Raw genomic sequence first — 16,172 nt, forward strand, 5'->3', positions numbered from 1 at the left:
TCTCTCTCTACGGGGAGTGAGTGAGGGAAGCGAGGAGGCGCGGTAGCGCCACACCGTCTCCGTGGCAACGCTGAACTTCCTGTTTGCGTCCCACCGAAGTTCAATATTCAGAGCAATATGCCTGTTTACCCTCCTACCTTAATCAGCACCACGTCCACAGTCCGCTCTCCTTTGGCACAGAAGCTGTACCTCCGCCTGTGTCTCTCGTACATGCCGCCTGCCGCCCAGGATCGACGCGTTAGCACGACTGCAGCCCGCCTCCCTCAACGCCGCTCCGCCCGTATGAGAGAAAATACCAAATATCCAACTGCTTTCCAGGGCTGTGGCTTTTCGTCACACCGTGAGAGAGGAGAGAGGAGACAATCTGCTCGGCCAGCCGCTGGGATCAGCCTCCGGCTGTGGCGTGACGCGTCCTGAACATGGAGCGGTTCACCGTGACCTCTGAACCCAGAGACAAAGTCCCGCGTGTCCCCAGATTGAGGCGTGTAGTCCAGGAAAGTCTACGTATCGCCGTGTTGCTTTTTCGCTGCAGCTTGCTTTGGGAAAATGAGCCGTCTCTGCCCACATCTGTTCAGACCGGTGGCCCCTCCCTCTTTCCTCCTCCCTCCTTCCCTCCTTCCTCCTTCCCTCCTCCCTCTTTCCCTCCCTCCTTCCCTCCTTCCTCCTTCCCCCCTTCCTCCTTTCCTCCTCCCTCTTTCCCTCCTCCCTCCTTTCATTTCTCTCTCTCTCTTCTTTCCACCCATCACATCTGTCCTTCCCTTCATGAAGCAAACTCCATCTCATCCCATTTGGTGCCTCTCCACTGCACACACACACACTAACAAACACACACTAACAAACACACACACACACACTAACTAACAAACACACACACACACACACACACACACACACTAACAAACACACACACAAACAAACACACACACAATGATTCACAGTCTGGACTTTTTTCTGCTGCAGTTGAAGGAGAAACAAAGAGGCAGAACATGAGTTTGATTCTTTTCATTTAAAGAGGTTGTCGCTCCCTCGACTTGAAGCCTTATAACAACGTGGGTGTCAAGTAATGTTTGTCTCGTTCATAATATGCACTCGTTCGCTGTCTCTCACCTCCAAGGTTTTAAACTATAGTTCCCATCATGCTTTGGGTCTTAAACGACCAAATTACAACCGACAAGTGGAAACGCTCGGCTCCATCTGTAAGCGATCAGCGGCACACAAATACTGTAACCATGGTAACAGCTGTGACAGAAGAGGTCATCTCACCACAAGGAGGCAGCAAAGGACTGAGAGTCACACCTCTGACCGCAGTGTCCATGGGTGGCCAAAGCAAAAGGTCAGAGAGATACCTCCCATTTCAAAGCACTTTCGCTTGACCTCGACGTGAAAGGTCACGAGGTCAACGCAACGATAAGAGCGTAGCATGAAATCTACCCCCGATACTCCTGTGACAGGATGCGTGAAGCTGCTTCCTTCCTGCTGCTGACAAACACGCTGCAGTGGAAACTCGTGCAACATCACTGAACCGCGTCAACACCAATATTGTAAATTCAACCATGCACTCACACTTAGATTTTAACATTTAATACATTAGCATTGGCCCAGTTGTTGGTTATTTATGCATCTTTTCATTGACAAAGAAAATGTGTTTGTTGACAGTCAGTTTTTTTTGTGTGTATACAAGATAAAACAATCAAAGACAAAAGACAATCACTGTCTTTTCATATTCATCCACATGAGTCGTATTGCTTCATGACGGTATGAAAGTAACTATTTACACCACAGACTTAAAAAACACACCTTGTTAGGAGAGCTTTTTAGTGAACTCTTACCCGTTTTATCATGTAGCACTTTGGAATTTCGTTAAATATAAAGTGCATTACAAATTAAATGTATTATTATTATTATTATTATTGGATAATCTATACTTGTGGAAGATTTCGGAAAAAAACGTACAGTACAGTACACTTTTGAAGCAAATACAAACAACTACGGCTACGGCATCGATCTATGGGATTAACGTGGCCGAGATTCATGCTAGAAAATATTTCAAATATTATCATTTAAATATTTTACTTTTACTTTCTGTGTGCGTCGGCAGAGGAATGTATAGACGTGTCAAACAGGAGGGGGGGGAGTGGCAAGCAGACCACCGAGCCGCACCACAGAAAGAATATATATATATATATTCCTCTGCACAGGTCTCTGCGCTTTTGTTTCTGGGGCCAAAATATATATATTTTCTGAAAAAAATGTTTTATTTTGAAATTCTGTGCGCTTGTCCCTCTTGACATATTTCATACATAAGCGTCACCACGGAAGTTTCGCCCACCAGCGAACAGAGAGCGCGCAACTACTGAGCCCCCCCCGCCGCGGGTCGGTCCGCCCGTAACAACTACCCCCCCCTCCCCCCCGTTACTCCGCCGGACCTTCTTGACCGGTCCGCGAAATACTGTCTGACATGAAGGTGGTCCGTGAGGTAAAGAAGGTTGGGGACCACCGGTCTATGGGACTCGTGTTGCTAGCTGTTACTTCCATCTCAACATCGACCTGCAGAGCACCACCCTGTGTCCCTAAGGGAGCGTCCTGCTAAATGTGGGACATTGTCGGCTCTTCAAACACAGCCGTTAAATGGTGGAGAGTTCAACATTTTTGCCTCCAAGATGATCACATGGGTGTAGTTTTTATCACAAAAAACGTTCCGGCAGATTTATTCCTAATTCCTATTCCTAAATTTCTGCCTTGACTATTTACAGAATTTGGAATCCGAAAGATGTTGATGAGTGCGCTGCACTTATCAACACACCATGCAGCTCTACCGAAACACACACACACACACAGGAAGGCTTCAAGGTTCCCAGATGTCCCACTGTGACCCAGTGCTCTATGGGACCAGCTCCTGCGTCATCGGAGGCGACCTTGGCCCGGTCTGACCTCACCTCAGAAGGGCCGCAGAGCGCGGACGGTGTGCCTGGGTAGAGTCACGGGAGCCGTGAGTCGGCCTTTCTGCTCCTTCTCTAATCTCAAGACTTATCAATGGAAGTGGACTCCTATCTAAGCGCCGATTCCCACGGCCTCTTTGTGCTCGCTTGGCATGTGGACGATATATATGCCCAAAAAGCTCCTTTTTTATCCATCACCACAGTGTTTGACCATCGTTCAATGAAACAATCAGCGACAGCCGGAGAGTGTGAGAAAGAAGTCTGACCCCTGAGTGGTTACAGGTAGAGACGCATGTACTGTAGACCTGGTCCGTCTGTACAGAGGCCTTTACTACTACTACTTTAGTCCCCGAGCCGACGCATTCTACATAAATGGCTTGAGACGCACCGCGTCCGGCCTCGTTCTTCTGCGCTGTTCCTTCCCACACTGACGCTTCGCCTACTGAACCGGCTTCAGTACGCGCTGACGTGCACGCTCTGAAAATGTAGAAAAGCTACACATTGATACGTCACCGGTGCTTAAAAACGTTTGGGTCGCCCGAGAGGCGCCATGGGATTTACCCGACGTACAAATGAGCCGTGACGGTAGAACGTTTTCACTGTATTTCCCCCGTTGACATTTGGTGCAAACTCACCTGCAGATTGGGCGCCGCGTCCTGTTGCCGCTCTTCTTCGGCCGCTGTGGACGACAGTAAACACTCATTGAGTTGAGGGACGGAACATTTCTGAGCTATTTGGATTTTGTGTGTTGCATTTTCCTCCGCGCTGTTCAGTGGGTCAGTTGGACGGGAGTTAGCTCGCCACAATGGTCGCCAATGTAGTTGTTGTGCTACGTTCTACTCCCGTCCCGTTTCTCTTAAATGCTGTTGCATGACGCCAGGTGCCGTCCGGAGGTGTGGTATCAGGACAAACAATCAAAAATAACACCAACCAGGTAGGTTAGCCAAGGCTAATCTCTAAAAGCTAACGCGAAGAACCTGTTAGGGCGTTTCCTCCACTCATGGTGAGTCACAGATGTTTGGGGTTGGAATAATTAAGGGGTGAAATGGAAAGCTTGTCCCTGACCCAGCCAGCCTGTTCACGACCACCTACGGTCATCTAGCGGTCAGATATGCATTTTTACAGGGTTCACCTGCACCCAGAAAGAAGCCGAGGTTGGTGTTGCGGAGTCGCCTCACCAACTAGCACACAGGCTGTGGACCTCCACCAGCGTACCACCACGCCGAGTGTATTGTATACATTGTATCACCTACATGCCACACAACTTGTAGCGATAAACAATTCAACATTCTATTTCTATATGAACGTAATTAATAAAGTCATACAACATAATGAGAAACAGCAAACACCTTCAACCTGATTGCTAATGTCTCTGGCAAGCTAGCATTAGCATTAGCTAACTAGCATTAGCTAACTGCTGAACGCAGGGGAAACAAAAAGCAAAAAGCTTTCATTTCTTTAACAAACAGCAGTGGCAGAAAAGTATTTGCGGATGATTATAATATTACCTTCAAAGTGAGAGAAACATGAGGCTTATTGTCTTTTGTCTGCACGTTACAGTGTCCCTCTGGTAGAGGAGGGAAGACGGCTAAATCCAATGTGACATATGTTAGAATCCATTAATGGCTTCATTAATAAGAACACAGGCACCTAAACAGGAAGATGTGACTAATGTGACTAAATGAGAGGGTCCGTGACTTCTACCAGTCACCTTGACTAAACCCACTTCCAGACTGACTTTAAAGTCCCATCAACTCAACCCTCATTAATGGACGGGCCACTAAATAAATATGTCCACATTATAAAAAGAGCCTCTGTGCACGCGTGCGTGTGCAAACACACTGGCGTCCAACAAGCCGCTCGCACAGTGACACATGAGGCACAAACATTTCTCAGTCCGCCTCTAGTTTCACTGTCCGCTGCTGAGTCCTGGTGATGTCATCAGGTTGCCTGGATACCGCGCCGCATACAAACAGTGTGCCGGATCAACAGCGTGTGTGTGTGTCTCACACACACACACACACACACACACACACACACACACACACACACCCTAGTTATCAAAATCCATACAAAAATGGAGGGTGAAATTCAGAATAAAAGACACTGAATAAAAGACACTAATGAAGTCCCATCCAGGCGGGACGCAAGGTACAAGAACCTTTAGATGACCTTCTAGAGTAAAGATTGGAACTGATCAGTTCATTATTCTACATCTATTAAAGCATCATTAATGTTAAATAACAACGTGCAAGACAAAGATGGTTTTAGTGTTTGAAAATAAAGAAGAGATGTTGTCTGTTTGTTTTGCTAGAAACCTAAAATAAACAATGTAGCTGGTCACTTCCTTTTTAGACAGAGCTAGTGCGTTGCTGCTTTTCAAAATAAAAGCCCTGAATGTTTGTGAGAGGCTAATGTTTCTTCATTCATGGAGGCGCCTCATAATAAGCAACGTGCTGATTCTTTTCATGCACAAACACACATGTTTTTATGTAGAGCTGCACTCACAGACAAGGTTGCACTGGGATGAGTTTCCATACGCAAACTGCGTGGAGAGTTATTTACCTGTCTGGGCCGGGACGTCCCCTGGGACCAGCTCCTTCCTTTCTTCCTCGTCCCTTTTCTTCTTTTCTCTCTCCTTCCATCCGTCCACTGTATCCAGGAAGTCTTTCTCCAGTCCCTCATCATCGGGGAGGTGGAGCGTGCTGCTGTCGGCACCAGGTGGGCGAGCAGGGATCAGCTGCGCGTCCCTTACTGGCTGGTGTAGGCCAGTCACTGCCTTTAGGGGGGCAGCTGGACCCTCTGGACCGAGATTGTCCCAGAGAGTGGCGTCACAGGGGGCAACGGTGTGAATCTCCCCTCCGCGCGGTGTTTCCATCTGACCATGAGGGTCTTCCAAGCTGTGTGGACTGTCCGGCGTCTCTCCCTCACCCCCAGCGGTTACAGATGCTAAAGGGGGACCATCGTCTCCATGCGGCCTGTGGTGCACACCGCTCTCTTCCTTACACATGGATGGCCCTTGGGGGCCTTTATGCTCCCCTGGTCTGGTGCAGCATGTGCCAGAAGCCTCTGGATGTTGGCATGGGTCTACAACGGGACCTCCGAGTCGCCGCTGGCTTTCTACCTGGGTGCGAGTGGTTAGAATTGTTTCATTTGATTCTGCGTTGACTCGAGTCAGGCTGTCGTCTTCTTCCTGTTGTGGATATCTACCAATTTGGTTTTGCGTAGTTTCTGTTTCTGTCCGCATTTCCTCTTTCTGCAGAGTTTCTGCAATAGCTAAAAGGTCGACTGTAACTGGCCGGTTGCTCTTCAGCTGTGCTGCTGGTGGCTTTTCAGACTCCACTGATATTTCAACATTAGCTGGTTCTTTAGAGGCAAAGTGCCCTGTAGGTGGGTTATCTTTCCCATCTGGTAGCGGTTGACAGTTTTCTTTGTCTATCAGCTGTGCGGGCTGAACAGCTACGAGTGAATTGTGTGGCATCTGGTTTATTGGCTCGTGTCTCTCAGGCTGATTGTCTGCTAACTGTTGGCTCAGCTCTATGCTAGCCACGGCTGATGCTATAGCTACCGCTACGATCGCTACTGCCGTGGCAACCATACCTTCATTGTGCTCCTGCTCTGGGTCTATAAGAGAACATACCTCGCAGTCACTCTCCCCACCCAGCAGAGGCTCGTTCCTCTTTCCCTCCTCGTGCTGCTGATCTCTGGGCGTCGGAGGGGACAAACAATGCTCCAAAAGCCCCCTTGCAGTCGTCTCAGCGGTTGATTCTCGCGTTTCAAGTGGTAGAACATCCGCCGTGGCCTCAGCCTGAAGACCCCAGGCTCCAGCAGGACACGGCGATCCCGTTGGATGCGCAGGTTTCTTCGACTGTTCCTGTTGCGTCTTCTGCTCAGGAGATTCCGCGAGAGACGAGGCCTCTGTGAGCTCTGTGAGATGTGAAAGGTTGATAGAAAGTCCCTCTGGGCGGTTGGGTTCCAGCGAATGGTCAGCGACCATTTGATCCTTGTACACGAACGATACCTTTGAGTCCGCTGCTGGCTGGTCCACCTCTGTCGGGCAAAGTATTTCCTTTTCTACTGAATGCACGCTTATAATTGCCTCCACATCGGCCTTTCTGGTGTCCACTTGTAGGTCTGAAGCCGTGACAATAGAGTCTGTGTCCTCTGATAATTCCTTTGTTTCCAGAGATTGTGAGGCCGTAACTCCATCCGTTCTCCCACACCCTGTCGAACTGAACTCCCGGGTTGATCCACTAAGATCCGGGTTTGTGACGTCCCTGGTCTGGCCGGGCAGACGCATGGCGTCGCTGGTTGGAGTCTCCACGTCCACCTCTCCTCTTGCATCCGTGGCTTCCGGCCCGGCGTTGAGGTCCGACCCTTTTACCTCTACGTGACTCTGAGACTCGATGCTGGAGCTGGAGCTAAGCTTGCCCTCGGCGCCTTTCCTCCCCCTCTTCTTCCTCCTCCTTTTTCTGCCCTTTGCTCCTTTGTCTCCGCCCCCATGGCCGTCGCCCTCCACTGCCTCCCCGATGTCTGCTGTTTCCGAGCCCTTTGTGCTGTGAGTCGTATCTCTGCCACTTGCCTCCTCTCGGCCTCTCTCTGCTCCTCCCTGCTTCCAATCCGGCCCTACTTCCTCCTCTCCCTGTGATCCGTGTCCTTCCCGTCTTTGTGCACCCGGCCCATGTGACGGCGCTGGCTGCCTTCCAGCAGCATGCGGCTGACTGAGAGCTGAGGACAGTCGATGGGAACTTAGAGGCTGTTCTGCCAGCTGTGGGGAACTGAGAGCAGAGGCCTGTGCTGAGCTCAAAGCACACTCCTCCTGCCCTTTCATTACCTGCTCCGGCTGTTGCCTCTGCTCTACCGCGCCACCATCGTACCAAACCGACCGGGAGTTTGCCTCCTCGCCGTCCCAGTCTTCATCGCCGTCGGGCTTTTCACCGTGATACCAGACAGAGGCGTCTGGCCCATGAGGGGATGGTCCCGTTCTGCCTCCCAGCCGGCGTCCGTCCCGCCAGAGGACTCTCCGGGGTTTCCTTTCCGCGTCCGGGGACTCGGCGCCGTTGCTCCAGGCGGGCCGACCACTGGGGTCCATGGCGTCGACTTGGCCCGGCTCGTCTCGGTCCAACTGGCCGTCCTGTTGATCCTGGGATTGTTCCTGACCCATGGCTGCCGAAAGGAGACACGATTAGATGAAGTTATTTTCTTTAAAGGCTCCATCCGCTCCTTTATTTTTTAGGCTTAACATCATTGCCATGTCACAAGAAGTCAAACAAACCAACCGTTGGCTTATAATCCCTCCTACACGATTGTAAACTGTTCAAGAACCCTTATGTTTGAAACCCAACCTTTACAATAGTTGTTGGGGGCCAACGAATACAACGTATCAAAAGCAGCATCCAGTTTGCACATTTGTATGAGCGATGCTTCTTCACTGGTCAGTGGAGTCATTCTATAGCCGAGTCCACAAACCTGTCAAATGCTTTACTACCAGCAGCGGTTGATATTGATCCCCTCCTCCCCCCATCCTTTTATAGCAATGCATTCATTTAGACCAAATCCATGTTTTCTCCTCACATCTTTCAAGACCACTTCTGGTTCAGCACAGATTCCAGTATTGGAACAGTTACTCCGATGGACCAAAACTGACACAGGCAGAACAACACCAAGTCAGTGTGTCTGTGCACGGTCACTCTGCCTCAGTCACCTGTTGATTTGTACTCTTTGGGTAACATGACTCTCTCTGAATCGCTGCTCTGCCGTTTAAAAATACATCATTCATGAATGTGAAACTAGGACTTACCGCCGGTCCTCCCCGCGTCCTCTGCTGGGAAACTCTTAGTGTGTCTCCGCTCCGTCTTTGTCACTGCCTCCGTCTCTGCAACCCGCTCACATGTCAGCAGCTCGACTTCCCACTTTTCTCCTTCCTGTTTTTCTATGATGGCGTCGGCTGGCAAGACCGCCGCTTTCCTGCCATCAGCGCCCGGCGTCGCCGCTGGCTTTGTGGGTAATGGAGTCTCCTCGGCTCTGTTGTGAGTTTCTGTGTCTCCGATGGGTGAAGCGGTCTCGTCCGTCTCCGCGCTGCTTCCTGTGTTCTCCGCGGGTCTCTGTGCGCTCCCTCCGCCGGCCTCTGGGGCGCCGCTGTTACTTCCTGGGGATTCTGCTGCAAGTCTGGCGCTTTTCGTAGTCCTCTTTCGGTTTTTCCTGCCTCGAGCAGCGGGAGAGCTGGCAGCCGGCGTGCCCTTCTGTTCTCCGCCAGTTTCCTGCCTCTGACAAAGAGGTCCACTGGTAGCGGATGCGTGAGTGACAGCAGCAGGGTCCCGCCCCTGTCCTCTCCCCTCCAGTGACCGAGGACGTCCCTGTTCCTCTATTGTTGTGCCACAGGTTCCCGTGGTTACCACAGACGGGCCGTTGGGGCAGGCGGGGGCGGCCGGGTCACGTGCCGGTGAGCGGGCGGCCACGCAGGCTGACTTTGCCTGTGAGGGGGACGATGGCCAACGTCATTATACGACCCGCCCCGCTGACTTAACAACACCACGACGTCCAAATCGTTTAACAAAGAAATATAGTGAAGAGAATCGCTGGTCAGCCTCATCATTTCTAGCCAATCTGTCTTTTCTAATCTAGATTACCAGATACTTGCAGATCTATAATTATGAAAATAAAGTAATGAAAGGGGCAGTTCAGCTATTACAAACGCTTTTCAAATGACCGTGCTGTAAAAGAGTGAATTACTGCGCATCCTTTAAATACAAGCAGTACTTTCCTAACGCTGCCGTCAGCCGTTTACATCGTTACGTCGGAGTGGAAGAGTCAAAATGGCTGAAGAAGGAAAATCAAGACGCTATTTTTTTTTTATATTCATTAAAAATGTATAGAGCAAGAATCGGATGTGAGTATCAAGTCAATCATATCACTCAAGTGTACAGATATCTGTATAGATTGCATATTAAAATACAACTTGATTACGGTCTTTTGGATTCACAGTAGCTCCACTAACGTGTGTGGGACAAGACGGAGAAACCTTCAGAATCGTGAATAGTGAGCGCGCTCACCTTTTCCTCCCTGTGCAGGTGGATCCGCCTGGTCAGCTCCTCCACCTCCCCCCGCACCATGTGTGTCTCTGCCCCCCCCTCAGTCCGACGGAGGCGCGGGAACGTCAGGCTGTATGTGCCGAGGTTTGGGTGGTGCTGGAACAACCGGCCGTCCCAGTGAACATGTGGCTCCTCCGCTTGGACGTTCAGGGACGTCTCGTACCTGCATCGGCACAAAGGGATACATGAGGAACACGTACTACACACACTGCTGTCACACACACACACACACACACACACACACACACAATGAGGAATTCATCTCTCTTCTCACCTGAGTCAAAGCAACAAAGTACGGACAAGCGACATCATGGAATACAACCAAATAAGGATCATTATCGTTAGAGAACTAGAAGCGACGTAGCGCACAACCAAACCTCGCAATCAAACACGAGCAGCCGTCCTTCTGAACTACGCCCTCCAGACTCCACCCGAGGTGGGCTCAGCCACTCCCACCCTCATTGCTCCTCCTCCCAGTCCGGCCGCGGCTGATGGGACGGTTTTGATTTCCAGAGAGTAACTTGAAAACCGGTTTGTCTTCATAGCTCAACAATTAAAACAACGACAAAGTAAATCAATCGCACTAAACTATTCAGAGCTGAATATTCTCTGAAGTTCTGTTTTGTGTTTTTTCCTTATTGCTTTGGTTTCTCATATTCCTGCACAATATGGTGTAAGTGTCAAATGTCCTACATTTACTTTTCTGATGAGTGAATGAATAACGTGCTGTCTGCCTGCACTCCTTCATCTTCAGGCAGGTAAAAGTTCCTCTTACGTCTCCACGGGTAACTCGGGGTTAAATAACGTAGGTGAAGCTTCAGAGACGCACACAGAAGCGTCCGTGAAGGGCTCAACGTGTCTCGGCGGTTGGACCGTGGGACAGAAGCAAACCCTGGTGCAGGTCTGAGAGGACTGGGCTCAGACTCGTGTAGACGTGACTCAGACCTACAGCCTGTGTTCATGTCAGCAGCTCTCCTCCCGCTCTACTCACTCAGTTGCTGTGATGTCATCAGAGTGAGACAATGTACAAAGAAAAGGGAGGGGCCTAAGAGGACGACGTGTTCTGTGAACAAGGTGGTGAGTCACCGTCTCTACTACGTCAAGAACGCAACACACACACGACGCAGTCAAGTGTTATTTTTGTCGACGAAAACTGTGAGGAAATGGATGTAAAAGGATGTAAAAAGATAAACACTATGACTAAGTCTATTCTATGTTCTATGTTGGTGGTTGACGAAGTCACAATACTTTTTCCCCCCTAAATTCGCATGTACCTAACAGACGAAGTACGGCGGATATTAACGCGTCATGACGACGTCCTCCACCAACCCAGAGCGCTCTCAGCGGTGGTTCTTGTGCACCGACTACGGACCGCTGACTGTTAGCAGGCCGAAGCCGCGCTGCTTCACAGAAACATGAAGACGCGTTTAAAGACCGTCGGACCTTTCTGCTCTGTTCTCTGGCGACAGGCAGCGTTTCCTCGCTGGATGAGACGCTCCGTCACAAACGCGTCTAACGTAATAAACTCATTGCAGGTTCTGAAGCCTCACGCATTTCTACTGTAGTTCACGCGCCACATCGTGAGAAGACGGTGTTGAACCGCCTCGGCCACCGTACGCTCGTTACTAAGCAACATAGAGACCATTCAAAACACACTTTAAATCCCCTTTTCCCACAATAACACCAATGCCTTCCTCGCGTTTGTTAGCTCGTAGCACAAGAAGCACTCACAGCGTGAAGAGCTCCGCCAGCTGCCGGTGTCCTCTGCTGTGGGCCAGACGGGCCGCGGTCAGGCCCTGAGCGTCGGGCCTGCTCAGCGCCTCCCGGCCTCCCGGCTGCTGCAGGAGGAACGCCGCCACCGTCCTCAGGCCGTGGCCGGCTGCCAAGTGCAGCAGCCTGGAGAGCTGCTGGCATCCAGACGCCACTGGAGAGGGAGAGAAGACGCTGAGGCAACACAGGCTTCACACCCACACCTTTAGTAGGCTTTATTAAGTTTCATTCCTACGATCGGTTTATTGTTGGCGCTATTACCCCATTTTGTTGAAATATCTTTTTACAGAGAGAAAGAGAAAAGAACAAAAAGCACCAGTCTGTTGCATCAAGATGAGCCGACCGATCAACATTCCATAAAGCTTTTCCTTCTGCTTGGCCTGCTGATTAGACGAGCTGATCATCACTCAACGCAATAAATGCCTGAGCCCCAAAGACAGGGGCAGGTCTTTACTTGACTCAGTGTCTTTTGTGAAACAAATGACACTTTCACCAACCGTAATAAAGAACTGAAAGAATATTCTTACAGTTGTGTGTTCTGCTTCTCTTCTCTGCCTAAGAGCTTCCTTCTAGCCCTCGCTAAGTGAAAGCTAGTCAGCCCAGCTCGCTAGTGCAAGTGCTTCATGGAAATGCAACCAGCGGGATTCTCTGGTCCACTTCAAGTGATAAAACATGCAGCTGTCCAACTCACCGGTGCGGCTGTCCAGCGGCGTGGAGACCTCCGTGTCCCCGTGTGCGTCAGTGACCGTCACCTGTGCTGGACCGGCCCGGTGGTGGGTTAGGTGGTGTTGCAGGGCCAGGGCCAGGTTCTGATCCAACCTCTCACACTCTTCCAACGGAATCTGACACACAAACAAAATCATTTTCATTTCACTGAAATCCAATGTGAGCAACATGAAGACAAATGAGATGTGACAACCAAAACATGACAAACGTTACATATTGTGTGTAGACCTAAAAAATAGATATGGAAGGTCCCAACTTACCTGCTCATCGTCAAATAGCAGAGCTTCCTGCGGGGCTGAGTTGTCGAGCAGGAAGTGGGCCATGTCGAGTGCCAAGTCCTACACACACACACACACACACAATGGGAGTTGTTTGTGCTTGTCTCTGTAGATCATAGTTCCTTCTGGACCCTGGTTCTGACACCTGCCGTAACCCTGCTGACACCTGCTGCCATCATCAGCATTATTATAGATATTAATCATATTACTGTCATCATGAACCAACATTACCCTCTCCTAAAGTCTCTGTGGATGTGGTTCTATCTGATGGAGGTTCTTTGTGATGGTGGTTCTATCTGACGGTGGTTCTATCTGACGCTGGTTCTATGTGTTGCTGGTTCTATGTGACGCTGGTTCTATGTGACGCTGGTTCTATCTGACGCTGGTTCTATGTGTTGCTGGTTCTATGTGATGGTGGTTTTATCTGACGCTGGTTCTATCTGACGCTGGTTCTATGTGATGCTGGTTCTATCTGGCGGTGGTTCTATGTGATGCTGGTTCTATCTGACGGTGGTTCTATCTGATGGTGGTTCTATGTGATGCTGGTCCTATCTGACGGTGGTTCTATCTGATGCTGGTTCTATCTAATGCTGGTTCTATGTGATGCTGGTTCTATGTGATGCTGGTTCTATGTGATGGTGGTTCTATCTGATGGTGGTTCTATATGACGGTGGTTCTATGTGACGGTGGTTCTATCTGACGGTGGTTCTATCTGACGGTGGTTCTATCTGACGGTGGTTCTATCTGACGGTGGTTCTATCTGACGCTGGTTCTATCTGGCGGTGGTTCTATGTGATGCTGGTTCTATCTGACGGTGGTTCTATGTGATGCTGGTTCTATGTGATGCTGGTTTTATCTGACGCTGGTTCTATCTGACGCTGGTTCTATGTGATGCTGGTTCTATCTGACGGTGGTTCTATCTGACGGTGGTTCTATCTGATGCTGGTTCTATCTAATGGTGGTTCTATCTGATGCTGGTTCTACGTGATGCTGGTTCTATGTGATGCTGGTTCTATGTGATGGTGGTTCTATGTGATGGTGGTTCTATCTGACGGTGGTTCTATCTGACGCTGGTTCTATGTGACGCTGGTTCTATGTGGTGCTGGTTCTATCTGACGGTGGTTCTATCTGATGGTGGTTCTATATGACGGTGGTTCTATCTGACAGTGGTTCTAGCTGACGGTGGTTCTATGTGATGGTGGTTCTATCTGACAGTGGTTCCATCTGATGCTGGTTCTATCTGACAGTGGTTCTATCTGATACTGGTTCTATGTGATGCTGGTTCTACGTGATGCTGGTTCTACGTGATGCTGGTTCTACGTGATGCTGGTTCTATGTGATGCTGGTTCTACGTGATGCTGGTTCTACGTGATGCTGGTTCTACGTGATGCTGGTTCTATGTGATGCTGGTTCTACGTGATGCTGGTTCTACGTGATGCTGGTTCTACGTGATGCTGGTTGTGGTCCTGCTGTACATTTGGCTCGCTACATTTGAATCATCTCTGTCATGTGAATTGAACGTATTGTTCATCTTTTACATTGTTCATTCTGTACACATGACATCATTGTAGTCGACTGTAGAGGGACTCAAACAAGTTTAATCATTTTTTTTAAATAGTTTGATCAGCTTTTCACTGCGTGCCACTTGAGATTTGTGTGTATTGGCGGCAGAGAAATGTTAGCGGTGTAGAACTTGAATGTGACACTGAAATCGAGAATAGACGACACTCACATTGACTAGAGGACGCGGTACATAACCATGTTTGAGAGTGAAAACAAACAGAACTGTCAAAATAGACAGAAGACTTTCTGACGATACTATCTTTGACATTTCTGCGCTGCAGAAAACCAAAGTAGTGTCCATTTTATTAAGTCCACCATTGTAATGCAGGGTAAGACCCCCGGCCCCCCCAGGAGTGTGTTTTAGACAAGGTGCTGGAAACATTCCTTCGAGACTCTGCTCCATGTTGGCATGACAGTGTCACATACATCACACGGGATGCAGGATGGACCCATGGGCTCATCCATCTTCACGAGGCCACAGATATCCAGATGTGCTTGATCAGATAACGGCCATGTGGGCCTGCCTAAGCATATCTGACATTAGTGGAACCCGCTGGAGGCTTCTGCTGGTGCAATCCACTTTGAGGTTCCACCAGGCGGCAATGAAGCCAATTGGGAATAGCCTGGGAGCTGCATTGTCTCCAAAGACCAGCGAGGATCGTACAGAGGTCTATGAGAGAATGACTACTGCCAGCTACCTCACACAACACGGTTAACATTTAGGAGAGCATGTTCATTTAGTAACTTGTGCTCCTACAACTGTAAAGTACACCGTAAAAGAGGGTCCGCTGTAGGGCGGGGCTCACTTGTGATTGACAGGTTGCGAGCGCTTAAGGCGTCTCTACATCACTCAGACGTCTTAAGCGGTCCCTGGATCGTCCATAACACTCAAACCACCACCATCATCATCATCATCATCATCATCACCCCACAGTCCGGGTCACATCTTGATGTTTTGGTCGTAACAAGAAGTGGGCTGTTACCTGAATGAAGCAGAAGGTCTCCTGAGAGTGTGTGTCGACTGGTCCACCGGGCCGGGCCGTACACAAGGTCACCAGGACCTGCTCACACACATCGTGGGCTGAACACACGCAGACACAGAGGGGAATTACTACTCGTTTGAGTCCTTTTCAATAAATATCAATCATCCACACTGGTGCGCTTGTAACGCCTGAGGTTAGCTACAGATTTAATGTGGTTTACTGTTACGATCTTGTATCTAGTATCTTGCTTCTCTGGGGTCAGGGTTACTATTTCTGTTTGATCAGATGTTTCTTATTCTTCGGTTGTAATCTTTGATTGGATGTAATGTTTGGGCCTCCTGACAAAGCCGACCACATTGAGAGAGCAGACAAGCCTTAGAGCGATAAAACATTGATCTGTCATTTGATAGCCGCGTTAGCTTCTGTCCACATTAAACAAACAAGATGTTACAGGTTAATCTGTTAACTCGCTTCGTGCTAAGCTACGCTGTAGCTGCTACAGATGACGCACCCGGCCGGGACCAAACAATATCATCCAACGCTATAACGACAACATAAGATAATACAGTTAAAATACTACCATGAAAAAGAATTGCAGTCTGTTTTAGTAGGGTTGGTAGGGTTAGTAGTGTTTAGTAGGGTTGGTAGGGTTAGTAGGGTTTAGTAGGGTTGGTAGGGTTTAGTAGGGTTAGTAGGGTTTAGTAGGGTTAGTAGTGTTTAGTAGGGTTGGTAGGGTTAGTAGGGTTGGTAGGGTTAGTAGGGTTTAGTAGGGTTGGTAGGGTTAGTAGGGTTTAGTAGGGTTGGTAGGGTTAGTAGGGTTAG

At 49.4% G+C, this 16,172-nt stretch overlaps 1 protein-coding gene across 7 annotated transcripts in view; it reads right to left on the reverse strand.

The window, feature by feature from the left end:
• LOC120808992 (uncharacterized) overlaps positions 1 to 16,172 on the reverse strand; it is a 56,207-nt gene that overhangs the window by 21,148 nt on the left and 18,887 nt on the right. For all 7 annotated transcript variants that reach the window (XM_078097865.1, XM_078097867.1, XM_078097866.1 and 4 more), the window contains exons 4-11: positions 15,351 to 15,448; positions 12,787 to 12,864; positions 12,492 to 12,642; positions 11,762 to 11,954; positions 9,992 to 10,193; positions 8,740 to 9,412; positions 5,505 to 8,105; positions 3,575 to 3,618 (exon numbers count right to left, since the gene is read on the reverse strand). In XM_078097865.1, coding sequence (XP_077953991.1) covers positions 3,575 to 3,618; positions 5,505 to 8,105; positions 8,740 to 9,412; positions 9,992 to 10,193; positions 11,762 to 11,954; positions 12,492 to 12,642; positions 12,787 to 12,864; positions 15,351 to 15,448 — 4,040 coding nt within the window. The remainder of the gene's footprint in view (positions 1 to 3,574; positions 3,619 to 5,504; positions 8,106 to 8,739; positions 9,413 to 9,991; positions 10,194 to 11,761; positions 11,955 to 12,491; positions 12,643 to 12,786; positions 12,865 to 15,350; positions 15,449 to 16,172) is intronic.

Source organism: Gasterosteus aculeatus, chromosome Y (genome assembly GCF_964276395.1).
Source record: "Gasterosteus aculeatus chromosome Y, fGasAcu3.hap1.1, whole genome shotgun sequence".
Lineage (NCBI taxonomy): Eukaryota > Metazoa > Chordata > Actinopteri > Perciformes > Gasterosteidae > Gasterosteus > Gasterosteus aculeatus.